A 21,483-nucleotide genomic window follows, 5' to 3' on the forward strand; every position below is an offset into this window, starting at 1 on the left:
CATTTTTTAATGCATATTTCTGTATAACCGTAGTATAATGCCATAACAACCATTTACCCCAGACTATAGTTATACTATAGTAACTACAGAAAGAACTCACCATTAATGTTCTCTTCGTTAGAATATTTATTCCGCATAAACAATAAACTCTCTTTCATAAAAACAAATTTCGTTTCATTATACACCGAGCTGATGAATCATTTGTTAAGAACTGAATGGTTAAGTGAGCAGGTTCTATGACTTTACGTTAGTTGAATATAAGCTAAGCACGGGCAAGGTCTGTGTGTTCGTTTTGTGTCTGTTAGTTGAGTGAATATTGAATATAGATTTTGCTTCAAATGCCACACAATCAACATAAAAGAATCAATTAATAATTTTCGATTTTACCGTTACCGTTAGTGATTCTGCGAAATTGTGAATTTAAAGTGCAAATTTAAATAAATATTTCTGTAAGTCGCTTGAATGGTATTATCAATGGAATATTTTAGTGTCCATGTTTTACACAACTTTGTGAATATTCTCCTTTTTAAAATTCATTGATCCCGGTAATCACAATGAATCCATAACGATTTTATCAGTCAACCAAATAACCGGTTTTACACTTCTGTTGTACAATTAATACATTTCGCATTTTTCCAGCTACGCTACACGTCAGTATTGCACGATATAGATGAGCAATGTACTGAATGGCATAATGATGTTTCTACGAAGATCATTTAATTTGTTAAACCAATTAGTCTCTCTGGTTCTTATTTTTTACATTTGCGTCTTGCTAAAAGATATCGTACATTTTCTCTTCTTTAATAATATTCTGGCTGTTATTCAGAAGTCGTCGACCTTGACATTGGAATTGTTTGTTCGTTCATGCATGGAGAAACTCTAATTGCATTATTGTTCGTCATGTAAATTGAAATCATTTACGATTTTCGAATTGAACTGCAATTTTTGTTGTGATTGTTGATGATCTAATCGGGTAAAAATGGTTTTTTAATGTTACATTAATGATGGGACAAACGGCTGTACCTACAAATAATTCATATTCCAGTTCAAATATGATAAAAAAGCTCATTGCATTGTGCAAACATAGTGAATAACCAACACGATTCGAAGTTCGAATTTATGAAATAATACTGTTGATTGATAACATATTCAAAGGTACAGAAGAGGTACTTGTGGCTCACGGAAATATTTAGCAATGACCATGTAAACTTATAAGATCTTCCGATGTTTTTTTTTCTACAAAATAATTCATTAAACACAAAGTTAACATTTTTGATGTGGATGGTGATGATAGCTGACGTAATAGAGTTCACATTAATTAAAAACAACAAGAAGTCGATGATGTTTAACAAAATTTTCAATGAAATATTTCCTCTGAAGTGCTGCTGACCCCGTGCTCATCTTTTCTTTTGTGATTGAATCCTTCAAAACAGACAAATTGATAATTTATTTCGTTAGCAACTATTATCCTTAATAAGTTGCTCATCTAACCGTTAAAGATGGAATGAGTCATAGTTTCGTATACGCATTTCCAGAAAATAGTCCTTGACATCTATAGTGGACAACTCTGTTATCTTTAGACGTAAATCGGAAACGATTTCCTGTTTTCTCTACATTTTCGTTATTTCCTATACCTTAGAACGCTGGAGTCATATTTTTGGTGTAGCCCGGCCGTTCAAATGTCCCGAACTCTTTTTCACGAACAATCCATTCAATTTTTCAGACTAACAACCGAATCAATCAAAAAATGTCGAATGGTAGAACAGTTTTAGTGACTGGTGGCGCCGGATACATCGGTTCTCACTGTGTGGTATCGCTACAGGAAGCTGGTTATGACGTGGTTGCGCTAGATAATTTTACAAATTCGGTAATTGGCTCTGACAATCAATCGATGGCATTGAAACGAGCCGAAAAAATCACCCTAAAACCAATCACATTTTACAAGTGCGACTTGTTGAACAAAGATGATATCGACGAGATATTTGTTAAGGTAAGTAAATTGTCTTGTTCACGTTTATTGTTACAAGTGAAATCGACGATACATATCGATATTGTGCGCAAAATATTGTTTTCTTTGATTATTACTTTCTGATTGGTTTTTATTTTGCAAATTGAAGGTTTTTTTAAAATGTGATTAAGTGAATGAAACCATGATATCCATCTATGCAATCAACTGAAAATGGAAGAAAACTACATAGCATCATAGGGAGAAAAAATTTTCGAACAGAAACGTTAAAAAAGTTGAATAAAAAATCCTTGTCGAAGACAACTTGACCTTTCGCCACTGTAAAACAGATCAGTTTTTTAGTCAATCAAAAGTCAATATTTACAAATTTATCTTTGAAACTTCTTCAAAAATTTGAGATAATAGGTGCAAAAGATAGTCACGTCCAACGTTTCTTTGCAATCAACAGAATTCAGCAAAAGTACTCAAAAACAATGGTAAAAGATAACTTGGATGTTATAAACGCGTGTTGACCTCTGGTTGCTGCTTAGTTTAGTCAGCTTTTCCGTTCCTCATCACTTCAGTAATAAATTACTGCAAAGAGGCTTACGACCGAATCCAAAGAGATAGTTTGTCGTAGTTTCCCCAAAACTTACATTATCTTATACTCAAATTACTGACCCCCAAAAATTGTATCTCTACCTATTGTCTAAACTAAGCGATTTTCTCTTTTACACTGATAATATTTGTATATGTAAGATAGTATAAGTGTTAAGTATGGTTACACTCCGTTTTGCCTCTGTTTTCCTAAATCACGCTTTTTTTCTATTGTTTAAAGAGCACTACAGATTAAAGTTTAAGGTTTATTTTACTCTGCCGTGTTGAAAGAGTAAATGGAGAAAAAACGGAGTGATTTTTTCGTAAGTGGAAATCAAGCCTTAGACATTATGCACAGGATATTTCGAATGAGATGAGTTAGCTGATCCACAATACACATGTTACATAATGTTCTTATCAGAGTCAATTCAATCCCACCCACCGCAGATATAGATAGCTGTAACAAATTATCTAAAATCTTAAAATGTAGTAGCTCGATCCTACAAATAAGCGTCACCAGTACCACTAGTCGGAAAATTATTATTTTTTCATTCATAAGAAAGTTTATCAATGAAAGGGAAATAAGTGTCCGACAACCGGTACATGTTCGGTGACTGCTTCGTCCACCCTAGTTGAAGAGTAATGGAACTTATTTTTTTACTTTCACTTAGCATTCGCTTTACCATATTTTAAAGTTTTGATTAATACTGTGGTATGAAGAATGAGTTTCCGTATGATGTGTCTACACTCATCAATATCTCAAAAACGATAAAAAAATTTGTTAGGCACATTCTACGTATCTCAAGATTTAAGTAATACATTTCGACTTTCCGAGTACACAGTACAAATCCATGTCCATAGTCAGAGAACGTCTCTAAACTTCTCTAAACTTCTCTAAACTAATTAAATAATCTGAACACAAATTTGAAATTGACATTTATTCGGCTGCAAAAATTATGAATTTATTTCACATTAACAATCTTCGTCACCGTCACAACGGAAGACACAACATATGTATCCAGCTTCAACACATCTTCCGTTTGGCTCGACAATACCATTCAACCATTGACATCCTGCAGCGTGTGACATACAAGCTGATGGTAGTGCATTGTTGGGTGGTGCTACTGCGGCCATGTTACAGTAGTCATCTGGATCAATTGAAAACTGGGGTTATTTCACAATAATACAGAAAATCAATTTTATAACATCGCACAATAGAAATGGAAAATCAATTTTATCACGGTGGAAAACGCATTCACATACTTGCATAAACAGCAGTGTACATCGATAACAACAGTACTACCACCGAAATCAAAGTGATTTTCTTAATCATTTTTTTTTCTTGTTTAATTCCGTTTGAATGCTACGAAAAGAAAGAACTATTTGTGGCCATTAAAGACCGCAGTATTTATAGAAAAGATTAGTTCGAAACCCCTTGAAGCTCCTTATCATTCAGTTGAAAGATAATTTTAATCGAACGTCTTTTGCAATTGATTTTAGCGAAAGCTAAACAATGCTAAAAGATAACTGGAACGAAAAATTGTGAGCTGTGATTATATGCCAAAAAAGTGTCGATATTGTTCAATCATTGCTGCTAAAACTTGATCTGGCAATACCCCCATATTATGCGGAGGCAGTTTTTTTTAGTTTGTTTTAATGTTTTTCAATCAATTGTAATCGCTTGCAGATGGAAGCGTTGCCATTTACTAGAGGTCGCACCTCGTTATCCACTTTAGTTGTGATTATGGTGTCTGTTTTTATTGACATTCGACCACAATATTTTTTTACATCCAGTCAATACCTTACATTTCTTGAGTACTAGTTTCCTTTAAACATGTTCACAGAGCTCAATATCAATCTCTTTCGACTCTTTTTCACGGTGCGCAATTGAAGTGCGTCACTCACAAATCACAAAAAAATTGAATGGGGCTGTGATCGTTTACCGATTGAGAAGCTATTTTAATATTCGGTTGATAAAAGAATGAGAAAATCATGTAGTGGTATCTTATCTCTCAGTAAATTCGTGCACGGTCAGGAGACACTACATATAGCACTAGGAAATTCCGCAACCAGATCCGTATTCAGTATTGAGAAAGGATTAGGACTGCACAAGTTTTGAAGTCAATATCATAACCAATTCATTCACTTATTTGATTTTGTTGTAGTCAGTCATCAGTCGATGTAACTTTGTTGAAATATTTTTTTCAAATCTTAATAAAGACAAAAGGTGGAAGTTTTGATGAGCTTGTTACGAAGAAACTTTACATATCTCAAGCTATTGCGAGGAAAGTTAAATCTCACTCCAATGTAATCTACAACATTATAATTTGAATTAGCCGGCTGTAACATTCGAAATAGACCCTCCACTGATGATAACAGTAAACTGAAGATGATAGGAGCATCAAGAAGATAAAGCTTTGGGTGTAGTTCAATTCAAAACGAATTTATGCAGAATTCTGTAATCATCATGATAAGTTGCAATTTTGAATGAATCAATTCATGTGGTCCTATTATCGGACCAAGTTTGATTTAAGAGAGATTTATCTTTTGTTTATTTTGCCAGCACTTGAGCTGCTTTTATTAGGAGAGACAGGTAGAGGAAAGTCAAAGTATAGTACATTATACCCCATTCATTGTTTTCAATGGTCACTAATTCGACATGTGAAAGAAAAGGTCTGAACTGATAACGATTATTTGTATTATGTGCGTGCAGACGTAGCTCTTCAATTCTAAAGAGCTGCCATATAATGTATCTTATAAATTTCGTTTATAAATTACTCATCAACAAATCTAAAATGTGGGTTGGCCTCCATCAGGACTGATCCTCTGTAAAAGAAAACAAAATTGGAATGATTTACAATTTGTTTTCTAATTTTTCAGCACAAAATTGACTCCGTCATCCATCTAGCAGCAATGAAAGCTGTTGGGGAATCAATGCAATATCCAATGATGTACTACAAGAATAATTTGATAGGAATGATCAACTTGTTGGAGGTATATTGTAACAATCGCATTGTAAACTACGACATAAAATCACACAAAACAATCTTTTGTCAGGTCATGGAAAAGTATGACTGCTTTACATTGGTATTTTCGAGCTCCTGTACCGTTTATGGCGAGCCCGAATCGTTACCAATCACTGAAGAAAAAGAAACTGGACGACGTGTGACTAATGTCTACGGAAAAACTAAATATTTTATTGAAGAAATGCTGAAAGATGTGTCCCATTCCAATGAGGTGAGCATAGAATTCAATTTTGCAGTAAATACATTCCGTACATTTTACATTCTTTTTGCACAGAAATGGAACATAATCGCATTGAGATATTTCAATCCCGTGGGTGCGCATCCATCCGGTTTAATTGGTGAGGATCCAACAAAACAGTTTACGAACTTAATGCCATTTATCAGCCAAGTTGCTTCCGGGAAAAAACCATCGTTGACCATTTTCGGAAATGATTATGATACACCTGATGGAACAGGTAACAGATGTGATAATATTGCCCATTTACGGAACTCTCTAAGAATATTATCTCTTGAAAAGGTATTCGCGATTACATTCATGTTATGGACTTGGCAACTGGACATGTTGCTGCTTTAGCCAAACTGGAAAAGCAACACTTAAACATCAAGGTATGCTGTTGTGTGATATAGGAAGTATTCTTCTCAGAAGACTCTGAATTGTTGAATTTATTCCAGATGTATAATTTGGGCACAGGGAAAGGTGTTTCTGTAATGGAACTGATAACAACATTCGAACAAATAAACAATGTTAAGGTTCCATTTCAAGTGGAACCCCGACGGGCAGGTGACATTTCTGAGATGTACGCTGATCCGTAAGTTCTCAATGTCTTTATAAGGAGCAGAGTTCACGTCTCTAATTTATGTACTCTCATTCCAGATCTTTGGCTGAAAAGGAATTAAACTGGAAGGCAACGAGAAGCATTCAAGAAATGTGTAAGACTACACCAGCGATTTACAGCTGGAACACGCTTTAATTGGTAACTTTTTTAAATTTCAGGTTCGGATTTCTGGAAATGGCAGCAAATGAATCCCGATGGATATAAGACGATTATTACGAATGGTCATCATAAATGAATGTTTTTGACTAACGGCATGAACAAGTCATATTGAATCTCTGAGTAATTTTTTGTCGAATGGAACGAATGGATTCAATAGACTTGCTGTACTTAATTTGTGGGCATTAAAGTAAACAAAAAATTTCGAAATTAAATTTAATTCGAAAATTCCAATTCAACTAACTTTTGAACAAAATCGTCGTGTCATCGCACAGTCTCTTGCTCTTTCTCTTCGAATAATATTGTGTTCTGCAGTTTAAGTACTTCTCGACCGATGGAACTGAAATGGGGCAGTAGATATCGAGCAAATATTTCCAAACACTTCGGCTGATCTGGTAGATAGTCTTTGAAAACTTCTGAAATTAAGTGAAGAATATCATCATGCACCTGGACCTTCAAGCAATGAATTAATATTTTAGAAAAAATAAAGTCGACCACGAACGTTAATCTTTCCGTGAAGATCGTAAGGTGAGAATTTAGGGTTTTAGTTACAAAAATGAACAATTTACCGAGTAGGGGTGGTTTGTGTGAGTGCACGACGCTAGATATACTGAAAATTAAATTGATATCGTCCTTTAGCAGCCGCTCCGATTCAATGTGTGTTGCAAGAAATAATTGTTCGTAGGGCTGTTTTTTCAATGGCGCATTGAACTCACAAATTGGATCGCCAGATTTGGTTATCTGCATTTGAAACGTATCATGAACATCGATATGAGCAACGCCATTAAATACCATCGTACCTTAACCCAATAGTATGTGGCCAGTAGTTTCAAATTCCATTTAGGTAAAGCAATTTTCTTGACAAATTCTGAATGAGTTGGTGAGTTTGTGCACCAAATCGCAACGATTGTATTCGGGTGTATGAGGTCTTCCAATGGAATTTTTAGAATGTCGTCATTGTACATCATGTCATAGCTGAAACCAGTAAACACAACAATGAGATTTTATTAGAATGGACTGACCGCACACTTACCCCTCTTCACGTTTCCACGTACGTACCCGCCTTATGTATTTGTTCCACCACGGCGGATCGATTACTATGAAATCGTAGAATTCATCAGCAAATTTGTCTATTGCTGACACGCAAGTGTTTGTGAATTTGCATTTCGGTGGAATGAGATAGGTTTGACCAGAGATTTTAGTAACAATCGCATTGTCTAGAGTGTTTTTACCGTTCAATGGAACATTTACAGTTTCTTCACTACATACTTCCTTGAATACCGAAAGTGAACTATCAGTTGTGTGGTGTGAGGATTCGTTAAATATGACATTTCTTCTCTTGCAGTCTTCTAGGAATTCTTTTGATTTTGCAGCAATTGTTTGATTCTGTAAATTGAAATCAAAATAAAATCCGTAAATTGATGCACGGAAATTCAGTGCAAGCTTACTAACTCGTGAAGTTCTGGGTTTTGCGAGATCAAAATGCTGGACTTTTTAGCATTGATTTTATGCCTTTTAGTGTCGTCGGTATCATTTCGGTTCTTAGGAGCAAAATTGAAGACATCCTCTCGGAGAGTATATATTGTTTTCAAATCCGAGCCACTATCGCCTTGATTTACTATGGTTGTCCGGTATATGTGATCAATATATTCCTTATGATTTATCAACACACAATCCTTCTCCGAATAAACAACACTCATTTCATTAACAATTTTAGAAAAATATAAACAAAAACAGAGACACCATTCCTACCATTCTTATTTTGTGATTCGTAAATTTAGTCCGAACTTTCTGTTCATATGAATTAGGCCAGGTAATCAACATCCTAATCAAGGTCTTGAAAGAATAACAAATTCAGACACAACATTTAGGGAATAATGTAATGATGCATCCATATAACTAAGAAAATCGTTCGATCCACAAAAATTCTTTCCAATTGTTTAAAGGTAACAACGTTGCCAACTGTCGTTTTAATCTAAAGAATCTAGGAGTAATAATTCTGTCAAAAATAGCTCTGCTTCCATTAAAGTGTTCGTCATTCACAAATCATTTACGGAACCGAAAATATTTTACATTTTACATCAGCATGTCAGGACATTTACAATTTTTGTTCCTTAGCTGTAATGTGAAGAATTATTTCTGCGAGATGGTTTTCAAAGTTTCGTGCGTCATCTAAATTGTGAATTAAACGGTTTCATTTAGTGTAAACGAAAAAAGATTGTCAAGTCAATGCATACGATGTTCACACTCCAAACTTCATGAACGTCATACATGGCTTTCATTTAACAGTACATAAAGATATTACTGCGTTTGTTCTCTAATCAAGGAAAAACATTCGCATCCTCTTCGGTTAAAAGTCCAAGACAGCTGCTATAGTCTTCTCTACAAGTACTCTCTGGAAAAGGTATAATTTCTAAGGATGCCAGCAGCTACTGGAAGCGATGCAGCAGAGGGGAAGGGTGATCGTGAGGAAATACTATGGCAGGCCCTGAAAGAGCATATAATGCGTGAACGCCAAAAGAAGAAAGAAGGTAAAAGGCAATTGGCAAAAAGTGGATGGTGGAAACTAACCGTTTTGTTTTTCGCTAATGCAGAACAAGAAGCAGAAGTTGAAGAGGAGAGACTGAGAAAAGAACGGGAGGCCAGAGATCGACAGGATGCCATGACATTGGGTGAGACGAGAGAGCAAATACAATTACTGAATACCAAGCTGGAAGAACTGAAAAATGAGAAACAGCAACTGTTTCTGAGGTTGAAGAAGGTCCTGAACGAGGACGAAAATCGAAAAAAGCAACAGCAGCAGAAAGACAGCGAAATGTTTGCATTGCAAAATATGCAACAAGGACCTCATCAAATATTTCTACCGCCCAGAGCTCCTCACCAACAACTTATGCAAAAGGTTTGACTGTGAGCAGCATCACTGTACTAATTATTTATCTAATTATTTTTCAAACAGTATTTGCAAGGTGGACCGCTTGCCAACCAACCACCCAAGCGTAGTCGCAGTCCATCGCCGCAAGGTCAAGGCTATTGGAAGGGGACATCAAGTAAGTTTAGTTTACCCTTCAGCCGTAAAGTGTCTAACTTTATTTCGATTGCAGAACATGAAGACGGTAAAATTAGAGGCAATGAGGGTGGTCGAGCTGTATTATGGAACAGTAAGCGGATTTATTACAACCATCGAATTAGTTAATCGAATGTTCGTTTTGTTTCATAGAAACCACTTATCAGAATCCAACCGGAACGATGTATTATCCGAGCAATAATCAACAGGATTCTCGTGTTCAATCGTCAATCATATACCCAACGTATCCGCCGAATTTGAATATTCCACATCGAGGCTATCATGTTGAAATTTCACCACAACAACCGCCTCCATCTAGTCAATCGCAACAGATGAAATCCGATACAAAACCGACGCAAAATGCTCAGGTTTACCACATCAATCTCGATCCGCCACAATCTCAACAAAATTCGCAACAGCATAAGCAGCATCAGATGAATCAACAAGTCACGTTAGACAAAATTCATCGCGGTCCACCGCAACAGCAACATCATCCGCAACAGCAATCGCAACAAGGACATTTATCCGAAAGTATTGTCTATTCAATGCGTCCAGGAATGCCACCGATTCATCAAAATGTAATGTCTTCAATGCCACCCAATCAGCAGGTAAAAAAATATATGCCCGAGATAGCCCTTTCGTGATTGAATTTCAATAAGCTTTCGTTTTACAGAATCCGAAACCCGGTAGCATTACACAAGGATACCAGAATCGCGGAATGAATCCACAGGTTCAACATTATCGTTACTGAACGTTGTTTGATTGACTGATCGGATTTTTTAGTTGAAGGTGTTAACAACCTAGCGTTAGCACAATCTAGATTGGTTATAGCTTAAGGAATAATTGAATCGATTTAAGGAATTTCTATGGACAATTAAAAGCTACTTATAGTGAAGGTACAAAGTCGTTAGAAACAATTTATTTCAGTCTACTGAGGAATGTAGTTAAAACATGTCTCCGAGAATTTCAAGCAGCAGTATGATCTGGACAGCGGTGTAAATCGTAAATGGAGAGAGTGTGCAAAAAGGTAATAGACGTAGGTGAAGGGAAAGAATCCCAATATCTAGTTATGTTCGAGATACGCTCTTTATAATCCTGAAGAAGTTGTGAGTGATTTTTCAAAAGTAATTGTGACGAAAATATGAAAGTCAAATTCAGTTGAATGAAGATTACAGTCAAGAATAAGCTTCAGGTTAAAGTAAAAAAAATCGAGTGGCAGTTTATTTCGACAAAAAGACTCGTGTCACGATGCGAAAATTAGAATATAATTACAATCATAGATCAAATATTTAAGCAGCACCGTTGGCATTGATGCGTCCGTGTCCAACATGATTGTTGGGGCGGGTGCCTTCTGGTCGTCCAACGCAAGTTCTTCCGCCGGATACATGGGCCAAAGCCGTACTAGTAATTCTTTCGTGTGCGGCAACGACAGTGCCTCCACGAGCATGGAAAACTAAAGCAACAGCTCCAGCAACATGAGGACAGGCCATACTAGTTCCAGACAATGTACGTAATCCGGTATCGTTCAAATGAGAAGCGGATGCAACACTAGTTCCGGGAGCAGCGACATTTGGTTTGATAGCATTGTTTGGTCCTGGGCCAACACTGGAGAAAGTTGAAAGAGTGTTTGTGCTTGTGATGGATCCAACATTGAAAGCAAGAGGTTGATCTCCTGGTGATCCAACGGTGTTGCAAGCGGTACCAGAGTTTCCAGCAGAAAAGACGCCGGAAATGCCAGCATTTCTCCATGCGGTTAGAACTGGATTGAACCAGGTTTGGCCGCCAGCACCACCCCAACTGTTGCTTACGATACGTGGAGCTCTGGCACATTGGGCGGCACCACCAGCAGTGTTTGTTGGACAAGCCATAAAGTTACCGCATGATTCAAGATCAAAACGAGAGCAACTGGCAGTTGCGCAACCACGGCAAGCGATCCAGCGAGAGTTTGGTGCAACACCAATACCTTGAGTTCCGGAGTGTGTTCCGATGCAGTGAGTTCCGTGTCCGTTTGTGTCAGATGGAATTGCAGCATTGCCAGTTGGTGCACGCCAGTTATAGTTGTGGTTTTCACCTGCGTTGTTTCCACGATAAGTTGGGGATAATGCTACGTGAGTGTGACGAGCTCCAGTGTCAATGCTTCCAACGACGACTCCAGTTCCGGTGATTCCTCTAGCCCATGCAGCTGGAGCTTGTACGTTTACGACTCCCCATTGATTTTGAATTGTGCTGTTGAAGTCTCCGAGGTCAAAGCTTTCTCCTTCTTCGACTTGTTCCAATGGAATGAATTCTTCAGCGACCAATGATTCAACGTCTGGGTGATCTCTCAATAATTCAACGGTTTCTCGGTCAATGTCGCGAACAATGAGCTCTGTTGTGATCCAGAGTTGATCGAGATAGTGTCTCTTTCCAGATTGAATTAAGTTTGTCAAAAGAGCGGTAATATCAGCTTGAACGACATCAGCGTGATCCTTCAGGATGGCGTGTTGAGTGTCCAAAATAGCTTCGCGGGTTGTGAGTCTCAAGCTGTGGAAACGATCCCATGCGGAATTGGTGTCAGCTCTTCTGAAGGTGATCTTGACGTTGGTAAGTTCTGACTCTTCAAGATTAATCCAGATTCCCTCGTCAACTATTGCGATTGAGTTAGCGCTTGCCAAGCAAGCAAGTCCGAAGACTAGCAAAGCAATTTGATACTTCATGTCCGTACAACACTCGTCTAGGATATGATTGCTGTCTGTTCGATATTCTCTTTATATAAGATTTTCAATCTCTTACAAATTCATGTGAAACCAAAAACAAATTACCTCCAATCAGGTAAAAACACTTCAAAAATATAAATAAACTGGGCTATCGCAATGATATGTAAGCAAACGGTGAAAACGTCACAGTTTTCTGTTAATAAGTACGAGGGAAAATCCACTAGATACGGAAAAAAGTTGTTTTGATTTGGTCGTGCGTAGATTGTCTAATCTATCCCAGTTCAGTGCACTGAGCACTAAATTGACGAATGGATGGATAAGCGGAATTGTAATTATTAGTTTGCATCACAAACACTCTCCATAAACTGTTAATTTGATACAAAAGTTTTGTGGATTCAAAGAAGTTAAGTTAAAAATGATTTATCAATTTTCAAAATTTTCATTGAAGGCGGTGAAGTGCTCGCAAACTTCATCAGTGCATTTTGTGTTATATACTCTTAAGCAGTTATACTCAACAACGTTGATTTCGTATGCTGAATCGCTTTATATGTCTTAACATCTTGATTTTTATAAATCTTGAAATTAAATTGGAAAAATTGATCTTTAAGCACATGAACTGAAAATTTGCTCTATTTCAAAATCGATTTTATTCTGAAATCGAGGTCTTCTTGTGAATCAGGCTTTGTTAGCGTAAAATAATCATCAAGTAATGATGCATTGAGAGTTGATGTGAATGGTGAAGTGATTGGTCATGTGTTGAGTGTGTTTCCAGAACTAGCAATGTTTCGTAAACTCTTATGTTTGTTGTTGGTACTTTTCCACAACTTACAACATGACATGTCGAGCTTCTTCTTTCGTCCACCATAATGTTTTTCATAGGCTGACAAAAATTTTCGCTCTTCACTATGACCTGCACGCACAACCTAACAGAAGTTATTTTCCTAAAATTGGAAGGAGCCATCGAGATGATTTTGATTATTAGACTACACGAAACAATACAAAAACCCACTGGGCACGTTTTAGCACCGGCGATTTATTATTCTGATGTTTCATCGGAGCACAGAAGAACCAGATCAGATTTATTTGGAAAAGTGTCTAAGATGTGAATATTGTTCCCATTGTCCTTGTAGTCGAGTATCTGATCCAAGAAGCCGAACCAATAGATAACAATTCCTGCACCGAATCTAATCAATTCACAAAATCAAATGTAACCGATGTCGGTTAATTCAAATTAAAATTTTATGATTTTCACTCACCTGTTTCCGTAGCTAATCAATTGATCTCTGACGTATTTCTTATGTGATTCCATGTCTCCAAACGATGCCTTACTTTCTATCCAATGTATCACAGTACCTTTATACAAGCAAGGTACGGCCAATTTCAGATCGGGTGTCTTGTCGAAGCCAATACGTCGTAGGTCTTCCTCATCGAAAAAATGTAACCCAGCGTCTTTGGCCAGCAGTTTCAGTTTATGTTCATATTCTTCTCCAATCGATTGCCGAATTGCATCTGGTATGGGTCCGTCACGAATATCATTGTAAAGACAGGTGCTAACATTGACCGCTAATAAACTGTCCGGAATGAGAGTCGGATTTCGCAGCATTTCGTTCAGTTCAGATTTAGTCAGTGGGGTGGACAGCTGTGGAAAATTGTACTCGTTCAATATCAACCGACAGAGGCCGTATGGAGGGAAGCGTTCTCTTATAGCAATTCTCAATAGAATATCGTGTTGATGAGCTCTACTGGTATGTGTCTTATATCTGCAAAGAATTGTTGTTAAATTAGACTACAACCGAATCGTTACTGTTTGGACACTCACTCCTGAATAATTTTTTTCGTTCTATCCTTTATAAATGAGTGTCTCGCTTTCACCTTTTCCTGCCATTCTCGAGACAATATTGATGACAATGTAGCCAAGCAAACATTGGGAAATCTCTTTCGTAGATCGTCTTCTTCATCTACCGGTAGTCCGTTGTGGTTTCGAATAAATTCAACCACTTCATTGTAGATTTTTGTGCTCAAAATCACCATGTTATGTTTTGTGAAGCGACTACGACTGACTAGGTAAACAGTAAACATAAAAAAATGTTTGTTATGACATTTTATGACGGGTACGCTTTTCGGCATATACTTGTGACAGAAAATTTGGCGCAAACTTACAGATGTAATTTGAATTGGTTTTTGTAACATTTTAACGTTTGATATTGACCTTCTGTTTTATTAAGGCAAGTCATTGAAATAATTTGCCGTTGTTTGTAAATCGTGTCGCATTTTATTATTTGAAAATGTTTCATGGATCATTTCGCACTACAACCCTTGCTAAAAATCTTCCCTTTCGAACAATGTTTTAAGTCTATCGAGGTTGACTTTTTTTTAGAGAATTTGTGTTGGGTAAATCCGCTCACTCATACTGTTTGAGGTCTTACAACTACTTTTTACTGTGTATAATCTGCCTTTTTCGATATATACAAGTTTTTTCACCTGGCGTAAACTTGCAACGACATCACTGAGAATCCTGTAACAATAGTGATTGGCTACCGAGTAAAATAGGAATGAACGTCATACCGAATATCCGATTCTGTTTTTTGCAAGACTCCAGGTTTTTTAGGTTTGACAGTTTTTTTTACGAAGAAGCGAACACTACTACTTTGACTGATGTATACGATCACAACATATATGTCTTTTTCAATCTTATCTCCTTTTGTTATTAACACTTGATATAGGTATCACTGGAATACTTTTTTGTGTCAAGTGAAAAAATGGTTCCATCCAAGAGACTTCTTCTACAGACCAGACAGATTCGAAAGAAAACAATGTACTTATTTGCAATCAAAATTTTCCAGCATATTTTATTCGGATGATAAGTCTTTTTATTGTTCCAGAAAACGAAAGTCTTCTTGTTCATGAGTACATTTTACTCGAATGTAAGAAGATGTTCCTTTCCAGGTATTGTAAGTTTGACTTCAACAATTTTTCCTTTCAAATTTTCAACAACATTAGCACTCCATTCTGAAACTACCATATCCGCATTTTCGACTTTAATGATCAAATTGTATATTGTGCCAGCAACAACTTGACTTTCGCCACTTTCAATGCTCTTCAGCTTAAGTCCGAATTCGCTGTGTGTTGTTCCCCAATCAGCAAGTGCTTTTTCAAGGGCTGGATACAAATCGGTCAATGTTTTCTCAGATGCTGCCGAAAATCCACCGAAAGTGTGTACTTGAGGTGAACGCTTGCGTCGTGTCGCTTCTGAAGGCCTAATAATATATTCTTTGCCCGGAATGGTAAGCGTAATTTCGACTAGTTTTCTATCTACACCTTGGACAACTTTAGCACTATATTCTATGACTTGCTTTTCCCCATTTTCCAATTCAACAATTAAGTCATAAATTGTACCAGCAACGACCTGACTTTTACCACTAACAATCCGTTTTAAGTGTAAATCGAAATCGGTATGTGCTGCCCCATAATCAATAAGTGCTTTTTCCAATAATGGAAACAAGTCATTTAATAGTGTTTCTGAAGTTTCGTGAAAACCGCCAGGAGGTGGAGACGGTGGAGGAGGTGGTGCAGTGGGTGAAGTTGCATTTACACCTAGTCCGCAAAATAATGCAACACACAACACAATATTTAACTTTGTCATTTTTTTTTTGATTTGTGTGAAAAAGATTCGGCCACTTCAAACACTATTCTGTGCCACTATTAACACAAAAATGAGACAAACGGCTAAGTTTCCAGTCACTTTTATACAATTCATAGAACGCATTGAAATGATAACAAGGCAAAAATCAAGGACAAAAAAGTAATTACAAAGCTACTCATAATAAGGTAAGTTATCGAGTGTCGTTGTCGATTTTTTTTCTTACAAAATTAGATTTATGTAGTTGAATTTTAACGTAGTGGCTCACGTTTTATGTGATTATCAAAATTGTTTTGTTTGCAGCAATAGGAATAGTCGGTTGGCCTGTAGAGGCGCCACAATTTTTTTCAGTACCTCATTTTTTGTGCCCTATTTTCAAGTGAAATACCTTCACTCTAGTTAATATCCATGAAATGTCATAACAGTGAAGTTAGTTCGCAAAAAATAGATCGCTGACATTAGAGCAATGTATTAGAAATAAATGTATGTACAATCAGCTATTACATTTGAGCTTTAGTTTCCAAACATCATTTCCCTATGTCGTCGTACATAAAACTAGGGCTCTCGCCATATTGAACCTCAATGGTACTCTAAATAGAGTACTGAAACGGAACAGTGTATCAAACAAATTTTTCCACTGTAAAAAATCTGGATATACGATGCATTTTTGTATATATTATCTAGCCTTTAGTGTCAGTGGAGGTGAAGTATCCCATATTTATAATAATAAAACGAAACTCGTTGAGTTACCTTATTTAAAAGTGATAAACTTCTTCGACTATAAATGTAAAAATCAACATAAGTTCTTATATGCAACAACAACATCAGTGGAAGATTTTCAGAAATATTCAATGTCAATCGGTCGAAAAAGTGGTTTTTTAAAAAAATTTTGCAACGACATTACGAAAAGTGAACTTTTCATGCATCGTTTGGGAAACGGATAAAGGGTGTATTTAAAGCAAGTGAGATCAGCTTTTTGTGGAAAGTAAATAAATAGTCAATGAACAAATTTTTACTTTAACATTACAACAAGTAAATGAATGTATTTAATTTGGTGAAGTCATTTAGGTTTAGGAACAACAAACATAAAATTATTTCACTCTATGGCAATGAATGTCTTTAAAATAACTAGACGTTAGACTAATTTGATTTATTTCAAAGCTAAGAGTCGAATTTGCAAAAAAAAATTCAATGTTCTACATGGAAAAGTACCATGAAAATTGTGAAAATGCTTGGTCATATCATGTTTGTAAGTTTTTTTCCCGCACCTGCTGCATAAATAACTATTTTTTTAATTGGCCAGAACCAATGCATACAGACATACCCGTGACTATTAATTGGTTTTATATATAGAAACTTAAAATTTGAATCTAAATTTTCAATTTTTTTTGATAACATTTAACATTAGGATGTTTTAAAAGAGATGCGAACTTTTTATAGAGAAATTATTATTTGTGACTACTGCTAGAAATTAAATTGCAAATAGTCTCCATAAAAGAACAAACAAAGTCAAGGCTTTGTCTAGAGTACCAGTCATATAAACAATTTCGTTCCAGTAGACACACAATTGAAACTAGTGAAACCATAAAAACACTACAAATTTTATGTGGAAACAATACACTGTGGCTCAGAAACGACAGGTTCGAAATCTTCGTTATGATTTTACAGAGAATCAGGCCCGGACTGGCCATACGGTGAATTCGGCGGATTCCCGATGGGCCTTTGGGATTTTTGTATGACAATTTTTAATTTGTGGGCCTTTTTAAATTGAGTTGCATAGAGCCCCCGATGGGCTTTTTCGAGCCAGTCCGGTACTGCAGAGAATCGACGGGACGAGTGCGCAACGAAGTGGAAAATTGAGGTTCAAAGCTGAACGTAGACAAGATATTACCCGATTCTGCACTGATTTGATCTGAATTTACCTAATACTTCCAGACCCTCTTCAACAGAAGAAAGTTATCGAAGTCAGTAGTTTCGAGCCTGCAAATTACTAATAAATTAAATCTATCGTCCTTAAAACCTCAAATGTTATGATAGCTGCGGGGTACTAATAGATTTGTCTTATTTCTTCTTTTCCCTTAAGCAATATTATAAACCGCAAATATTTCGAATTTTCTTCAACAAATTTGTTTATGTAGGAACAGCTATAAAGCGAATTTGAGTTTGTCTTTTCTCTGAATAATTATACTTAGAGTAAGTATCTGCACATATTTGAGTCTCAGAGCTGAGTTGCTTTTAATTAGTAATTACGATCCCATAATCTAGTTTTTATACATTCTTCTATTGTTTGAGTATACTACATCAATCTGCAGAGCCGGATTAACCCATGGGCAAAGTGGGCCCGGCCCAGGGCGCTGGGAAAATAGAGGCGCTGAGAAATTAAATTTTTTCGACAGTGTAATCATTTCACGTTCAACATAAGTCATGCACAAATCAACGTCGATTAAAAAAAATCGCGCTCGCTTCGCTTGCGCCTGTACATTACATTCTTGGGGTAAATGTGAGCACAAGAAATGCATATATACATCTAACTTGATATTTTTGAATAATACACGCACATCGACTAACCCAAGGCTGTTCGTATTTGGTTATTTAAAGCGTTTTTTTGATGGTCCTTCTTTAGAAAAGTTGAACTTTGAGGCTTCTGGCTGAAGACACTATAAATAATTTTCAATAACCATTCCATTGCTTCATTTTCGTCAGCCGCCGGTGATAGTCGGATGATGGAAAGCTTTTAGCTCATGAGGAATTTTCGAAAATTTTGTAAATTCCTCATGAGCTGAAACCTGCTCATGATCGCCGGACAACGGGAGTTTGGAACAAATAAAGCAGCTGGAAAAGCTGCAGAACAAATCCGTTTCCGCCCATTGAAAATTGTTCATGGCATATATTCGCGATTTTTTTTTGTCGAAATCCAAGGCCAATTACCTAAATTGACGCCGTAAGTGCGGTCGAAATTCAAAATGGAAAGTGCGGAGGTCTTTCTAACGTAGCGTCATTTTCATACAATGAAGCGTTGAAAAGTATTTTTTGGTTCAATTTTTCATCGAATCGTTCACTTAAAATTCAAATTTTAGGCACACTTACGGCGTGAATTTCAAGATCTAACACTTTCAGAGTGAAGACAAAGGATCATTCTAGAGTGCCCTAAACTTCAATACTTTTGGGATCCCGAGTCCTAGATCCTTGAAATTGCTTCAACGCAAGTCGTTTTTTCCGAATCATGACCTTACCCAACGCACTGCTCCTAGCATGAACATAAGAAATATTTGGAGGCTGATGAAGTCACAGTAGGCACTGCGTTTCTTTCGTGAAGATAGGTGACTTGTTTTAGTTGTGTGAGTTCAAACACACAATACAATCAATCTTAAGCGGTAGCTCTCATCACAAAAGCCTCCATATTCGACGTTTGTCAAAGTAGTGTTCATGCTAGGAACAGTGCGTTGCCTTACCAAGTAGAGTAAATCTCGCAATATAATGAAACTGTAACAGTATCACAAATATTGTGTCAAAAATTCACGTTTTTTTCTTGGTTTTTCCAAACAACGCGTTCATGTTCTAACGATCTTCCAAGGGAAGTGAAAAGTGAGAATAATGAGAGGACATTCGAGTGTAAATTGAAAGAACACCTGAATGAAACTATAGAATTGTGATGTAAATTTGAATTGTAGTGTTCATTTTTCAATGTCTGTGATTATGGAACTTTGTATTTGAAAATAGCTATTTGCTAAATAAATTTGTTTGATTTGATTTGTTCTTCAAGAAGAATTTCAAGAAAAAATTGTTTCGGATTCATTCTACAAACTTCAAACTTAAAATCCCGAAAAATACGAGCGAAACCTTTTTATAACTTTACTTGATTTTTGTTTGTGGGAAAGTTTTGCGAATTAATCACGAAAACTCTGGTTATATCATATATCTCTCATTCATATATGGTTATATGATATCATAAGCTTGCCACCTCGCCTCGCTCGCCGTTTCTAACTACACATTACTTAGAAAATAATATTCTTGAGGAAATGTTGAAAACATTTTATTTGATTTGGTTGACAATGTGGGAAACAATTTCTTTAATAAATTTTTCATGCGGCGCTGCAAGGCTCATTGCCCAGGGCGCTGTAAATGCTAATCCGGCCCTGTCAATCTGGACAATTCCAGTGCAACGCTAAGGTTCAAATTCTGTCGAAAATCTAACAATGAATTCTACCCTAATTAGGTTCTCTCTAAAAAAATATATTTTATTTTGATGTGGAATATTATTGTAAGCGTTGTATTGTAAAAATTATTGGTAAAATTTACAGAATTACCAACTATCGTAAACATGCGACCAGCGTGCCATCTTAATTATTCACTAGAAGCTGTTGCAATTTACATGTAAAAGTATCGGGATTTTTCTCAGAGAGGCAAACCAAATCTCCTTTAAATTTTAGAATTTGATCCTTCAAATTTTGTTATTTAAATTTGTCACTTTCAATCAACTTTATAAAAAAAACAATACATTTTTTTGGCATAGTGTAGAATAATTTTTAGGTGCTATTTGTGTATGGAATTGAAATAAATTCATATGCGAGAACCTAATTCAATTAAATTTGAATGAAATTGGAAAATAATTCTATTCGTGTGTAACGTGCATGGACGGACGGGTAGAATTAGTTCCACCGGTACAAACATGATGTGGAATGGAAACTGCGAGATTTTGACACTCCTTAACACATTATCAGAGGCACTAGGAGCACTATATTCAAAATATAGAATTTTGTGAGTTGTTCGAAACGGTAAGTGTTATACGGTAGCTAACCGTTTCTTTTTAGTGAGTGTCTGTCTAGTGTCAAAGGTCTATGGAGAATAACGTCAAGGCGAGTTTTACACACAATTACAACGCGCTATGACACAACGCATTCATCAGTCTTTTGTGTGTTTCAAAATTGATTAGTCAGATTTTTTTCCTGAGTCAGTTTTGACTGTCTAAAACTGAACTTTGATAAATTAATCAATCGTTAAACCACTTAAATAATAACTAAAAAAAATCTCCAAAATTTTAATTTAATTTCATTGTTATGCCACCACCAATTAAAAACAATTCCGTGGAATTATATGTGACATGGGCACTGAGCGTGAAAGAGTAAGTCAAAAAAAACATTTCTTTTTGACAAATTAAAACAAAACAAAAAATTATTTCTTCAATAAAGCCCAATGACCATCGAATATTCGGAACGAGCGGATTTTGTGACGGTGAAAATTCCATCGGATTTTATTACAGAAATCGTTTGCAAAGAATGCGATGAAGATGGTCCACACATTACTCCCAATCATATATTGCTTATATCTTTAAACACAACGACGGGCGAATTGACAATGCTCGATGATTACGATAACAAGTGCATTATTCCACCGAATACTGAAGCATTTGAATCAATCAAATCACGTGTGACCGCCAACGAAAATGAATGTTTTTTTTTCGGTAGAGTTGATGAGGATGATCGCACTACCATGTACATTGATATTGAGAACTTGCCTAAGTAG

The 21,483-nt window shown here is 36.3% G+C and overlaps 5 protein-coding genes and 1 long non-coding RNA gene across 8 annotated transcripts; 2 read left to right on the top strand and 4 right to left on the bottom strand.

Annotated features, from left to right (window-relative positions):
• Positions 1 to 224: 224 nt before the first annotated feature.
• On the top strand, positions 225 to 6,788 carry LOC119073343 (UDP-glucose 4-epimerase-like). Of its 3 annotated transcripts, none has more exons than XM_037178737.1 (9): positions 225 to 449; positions 1,724 to 1,990; positions 5,423 to 5,536; positions 5,600 to 5,779; positions 5,843 to 6,023; positions 6,086 to 6,174; positions 6,241 to 6,377; positions 6,443 to 6,498; positions 6,563 to 6,788. In XM_037178737.1, the coding sequence occupies exons 2-9, from the start codon at positions 1,748 to 1,750 to the stop codon at positions 6,637 to 6,639; spliced, it is 1,077 nt and encodes a 358-aa protein (XP_037034632.1). In that variant the 5' UTR covers positions 225 to 449; positions 1,724 to 1,747; the 3' UTR covers positions 6,640 to 6,788. The 3 variants fall into 3 exon arrangements, with proteins under 3 accessions (XP_037034632.1, XP_037034634.1, XP_037034633.1); XM_037178739.1 differs by lacking the exon at positions 225 to 449 and adding an exon at positions 896 to 973; XM_037178738.1 differs by lacking the exon at positions 225 to 449 and adding an exon at positions 1,186 to 1,203.
• On the bottom strand, positions 3,466 to 4,209 carry LOC119073345. The gene is made up of 2 exons (XR_005087032.1): positions 3,806 to 4,209; positions 3,466 to 3,690 (listed from the first exon to the last, which is right to left on the bottom strand). It is a non-coding gene; the product is annotated as an uncharacterized LOC119073345 (long non-coding RNA).
• LOC119073341 (N(6)-adenine-specific methyltransferase METTL4) lies at positions 6,780 to 8,307 on the bottom strand. Its single transcript, XM_037178735.1, has 5 exons — positions 8,009 to 8,307; positions 7,594 to 7,946; positions 7,361 to 7,535; positions 7,130 to 7,301; positions 6,780 to 6,976 (listed from the first exon to the last, which is right to left on the bottom strand). Exons 1-5 carry the CDS (start codon positions 8,258 to 8,260, stop codon positions 6,825 to 6,827), a joined length of 1,104 nt encoding a protein of 367 aa, XP_037034630.1. The 5' UTR covers positions 8,261 to 8,307; the 3' UTR covers positions 6,780 to 6,824.
• Positions 8,308 to 8,794: 487 nt separating this feature from the next.
• On the top strand, positions 8,795 to 10,527 carry LOC119073342 (mediator of RNA polymerase II transcription subunit 12). Its single transcript, XM_037178736.1, has 6 exons — positions 8,795 to 9,091; positions 9,155 to 9,459; positions 9,517 to 9,607; positions 9,662 to 9,718; positions 9,778 to 10,232; positions 10,298 to 10,527. Exons 1-6 carry the CDS (start codon positions 8,980 to 8,982, stop codon positions 10,373 to 10,375), a joined length of 1,098 nt encoding a protein of 365 aa, XP_037034631.1. The 5' UTR covers positions 8,795 to 8,979; the 3' UTR covers positions 10,376 to 10,527.
• Positions 10,528 to 10,913: 386 nt separating this feature from the next.
• Positions 10,914 to 12,320, bottom strand: LOC119073178 (bacillopeptidase F-like). Its single transcript, XM_037178484.1, has one exon. The coding sequence runs from the start codon at positions 12,318 to 12,320 to the stop codon at positions 10,914 to 10,916; it is 1,407 nt and encodes a 468-aa protein (XP_037034379.1).
• A 1,013-nt stretch (positions 12,321 to 13,333) lies between these two features.
• On the bottom strand, positions 13,334 to 14,412 carry LOC119073347 (CDAN1-interacting nuclease 1). The gene is made up of 3 exons (XM_037178741.1): positions 14,140 to 14,412; positions 13,577 to 14,080; positions 13,334 to 13,504 (listed from the first exon to the last, which is right to left on the bottom strand). Exons 1-3 carry the CDS (start codon positions 14,397 to 14,399, stop codon positions 13,357 to 13,359), a joined length of 912 nt encoding a protein of 303 aa, XP_037034636.1. The 5' UTR covers positions 14,400 to 14,412; the 3' UTR covers positions 13,334 to 13,356.
• Positions 14,413 to 21,483: the final 7,071 nt, after the last annotated feature.

The sequence above is a fragment of the Bradysia coprophila genome, unplaced genomic scaffold (genome assembly GCF_014529535.1).
Source record: "Bradysia coprophila strain Holo2 unplaced genomic scaffold, BU_Bcop_v1 contig_138, whole genome shotgun sequence".
Classification (NCBI taxonomy): domain Eukaryota; kingdom Metazoa; phylum Arthropoda; class Insecta; order Diptera; family Sciaridae; genus Bradysia; species Bradysia coprophila.

What these genes read in the sequence shown, in the direction of transcription:
- LOC119073347 (XM_037178741.1), bottom strand. Translation starts at nt 14,399, where the DNA reads ATGTTTACTGTTTACCTAGTCAGTCGTAGTCGCTTCACAAAACATAAC. An exon ending in ACGAAAAAAATTATTCAGGA is followed by an intron (nt 14,081 to 14,139) that starts GTGAGTGTCCAA and finishes AATTCTTTGCAG; the next exon opens with ATATAAGACACATACCAGTA. An exon ending in TTGATTAGCTACGGAAACAG is followed by an intron (nt 13,505 to 13,576) that starts GTGAGTGAAAAT and finishes TGAATTGATTAG; the next exon opens with ATTCGGTGCAGGAATTGTTA.
- LOC119073178 (XM_037178484.1), bottom strand. Translation starts at nt 12,320, where the DNA reads ATGAAGTATCAAATTGCTTTGCTAGTCTTCGGACTTGCTTGCTTGGCA.
- LOC119073341 (XM_037178735.1), bottom strand. Translation starts at nt 8,260, where the DNA reads ATGAGTGTTGTTTATTCGGAGAAGGATTGTGTGTTGATAAATCATAAG. An exon ending in ACCCAGAACTTCACGAGTTA is followed by an intron (nt 7,947 to 8,008) that starts GTAAGCTTGCAC and finishes TTCAATTTACAG; the next exon opens with AATCAAACAATTGCTGCAAA. An exon ending in ACACAAACCACCCCTACTCG is followed by an intron (nt 6,977 to 7,129) that starts GTAAATTGTTCA and finishes ACTTAATTTCAG; the next exon opens with AAGTTTTCAAAGACTATCTA.
- LOC119073343 (XM_037178737.1), top strand. Translation starts at nt 1,748, where the DNA reads ATGTCGAATGGTAGAACAGTTTTAGTGACTGGTGGCGCCGGATACATC. An exon ending in TCGACGAGATATTTGTTAAG is followed by an intron (nt 1,991 to 5,422) that starts GTAAGTAAATTG and finishes CTAATTTTTCAG; the next exon opens with CACAAAATTGACTCCGTCAT. An exon ending in ATGTGTCCCATTCCAATGAG is followed by an intron (nt 5,780 to 5,842) that starts GTGAGCATAGAA and finishes CTTTTTGCACAG; the next exon opens with AAATGGAACATAATCGCATT.
- LOC119073342 (XM_037178736.1), top strand. Translation starts at nt 8,980, where the DNA reads ATGCCAGCAGCTACTGGAAGCGATGCAGCAGAGGGGAAGGGTGATCGT. An exon ending in ACGCCAAAAGAAGAAAGAAG is followed by an intron (nt 9,092 to 9,154) that starts GTAAAAGGCAAT and finishes TCGCTAATGCAG; the next exon opens with AACAAGAAGCAGAAGTTGAA. An exon ending in TCGAGCTGTATTATGGAACA is followed by an intron (nt 9,719 to 9,777) that starts GTAAGCGGATTT and finishes TTTGTTTCATAG; the next exon opens with AAACCACTTATCAGAATCCA.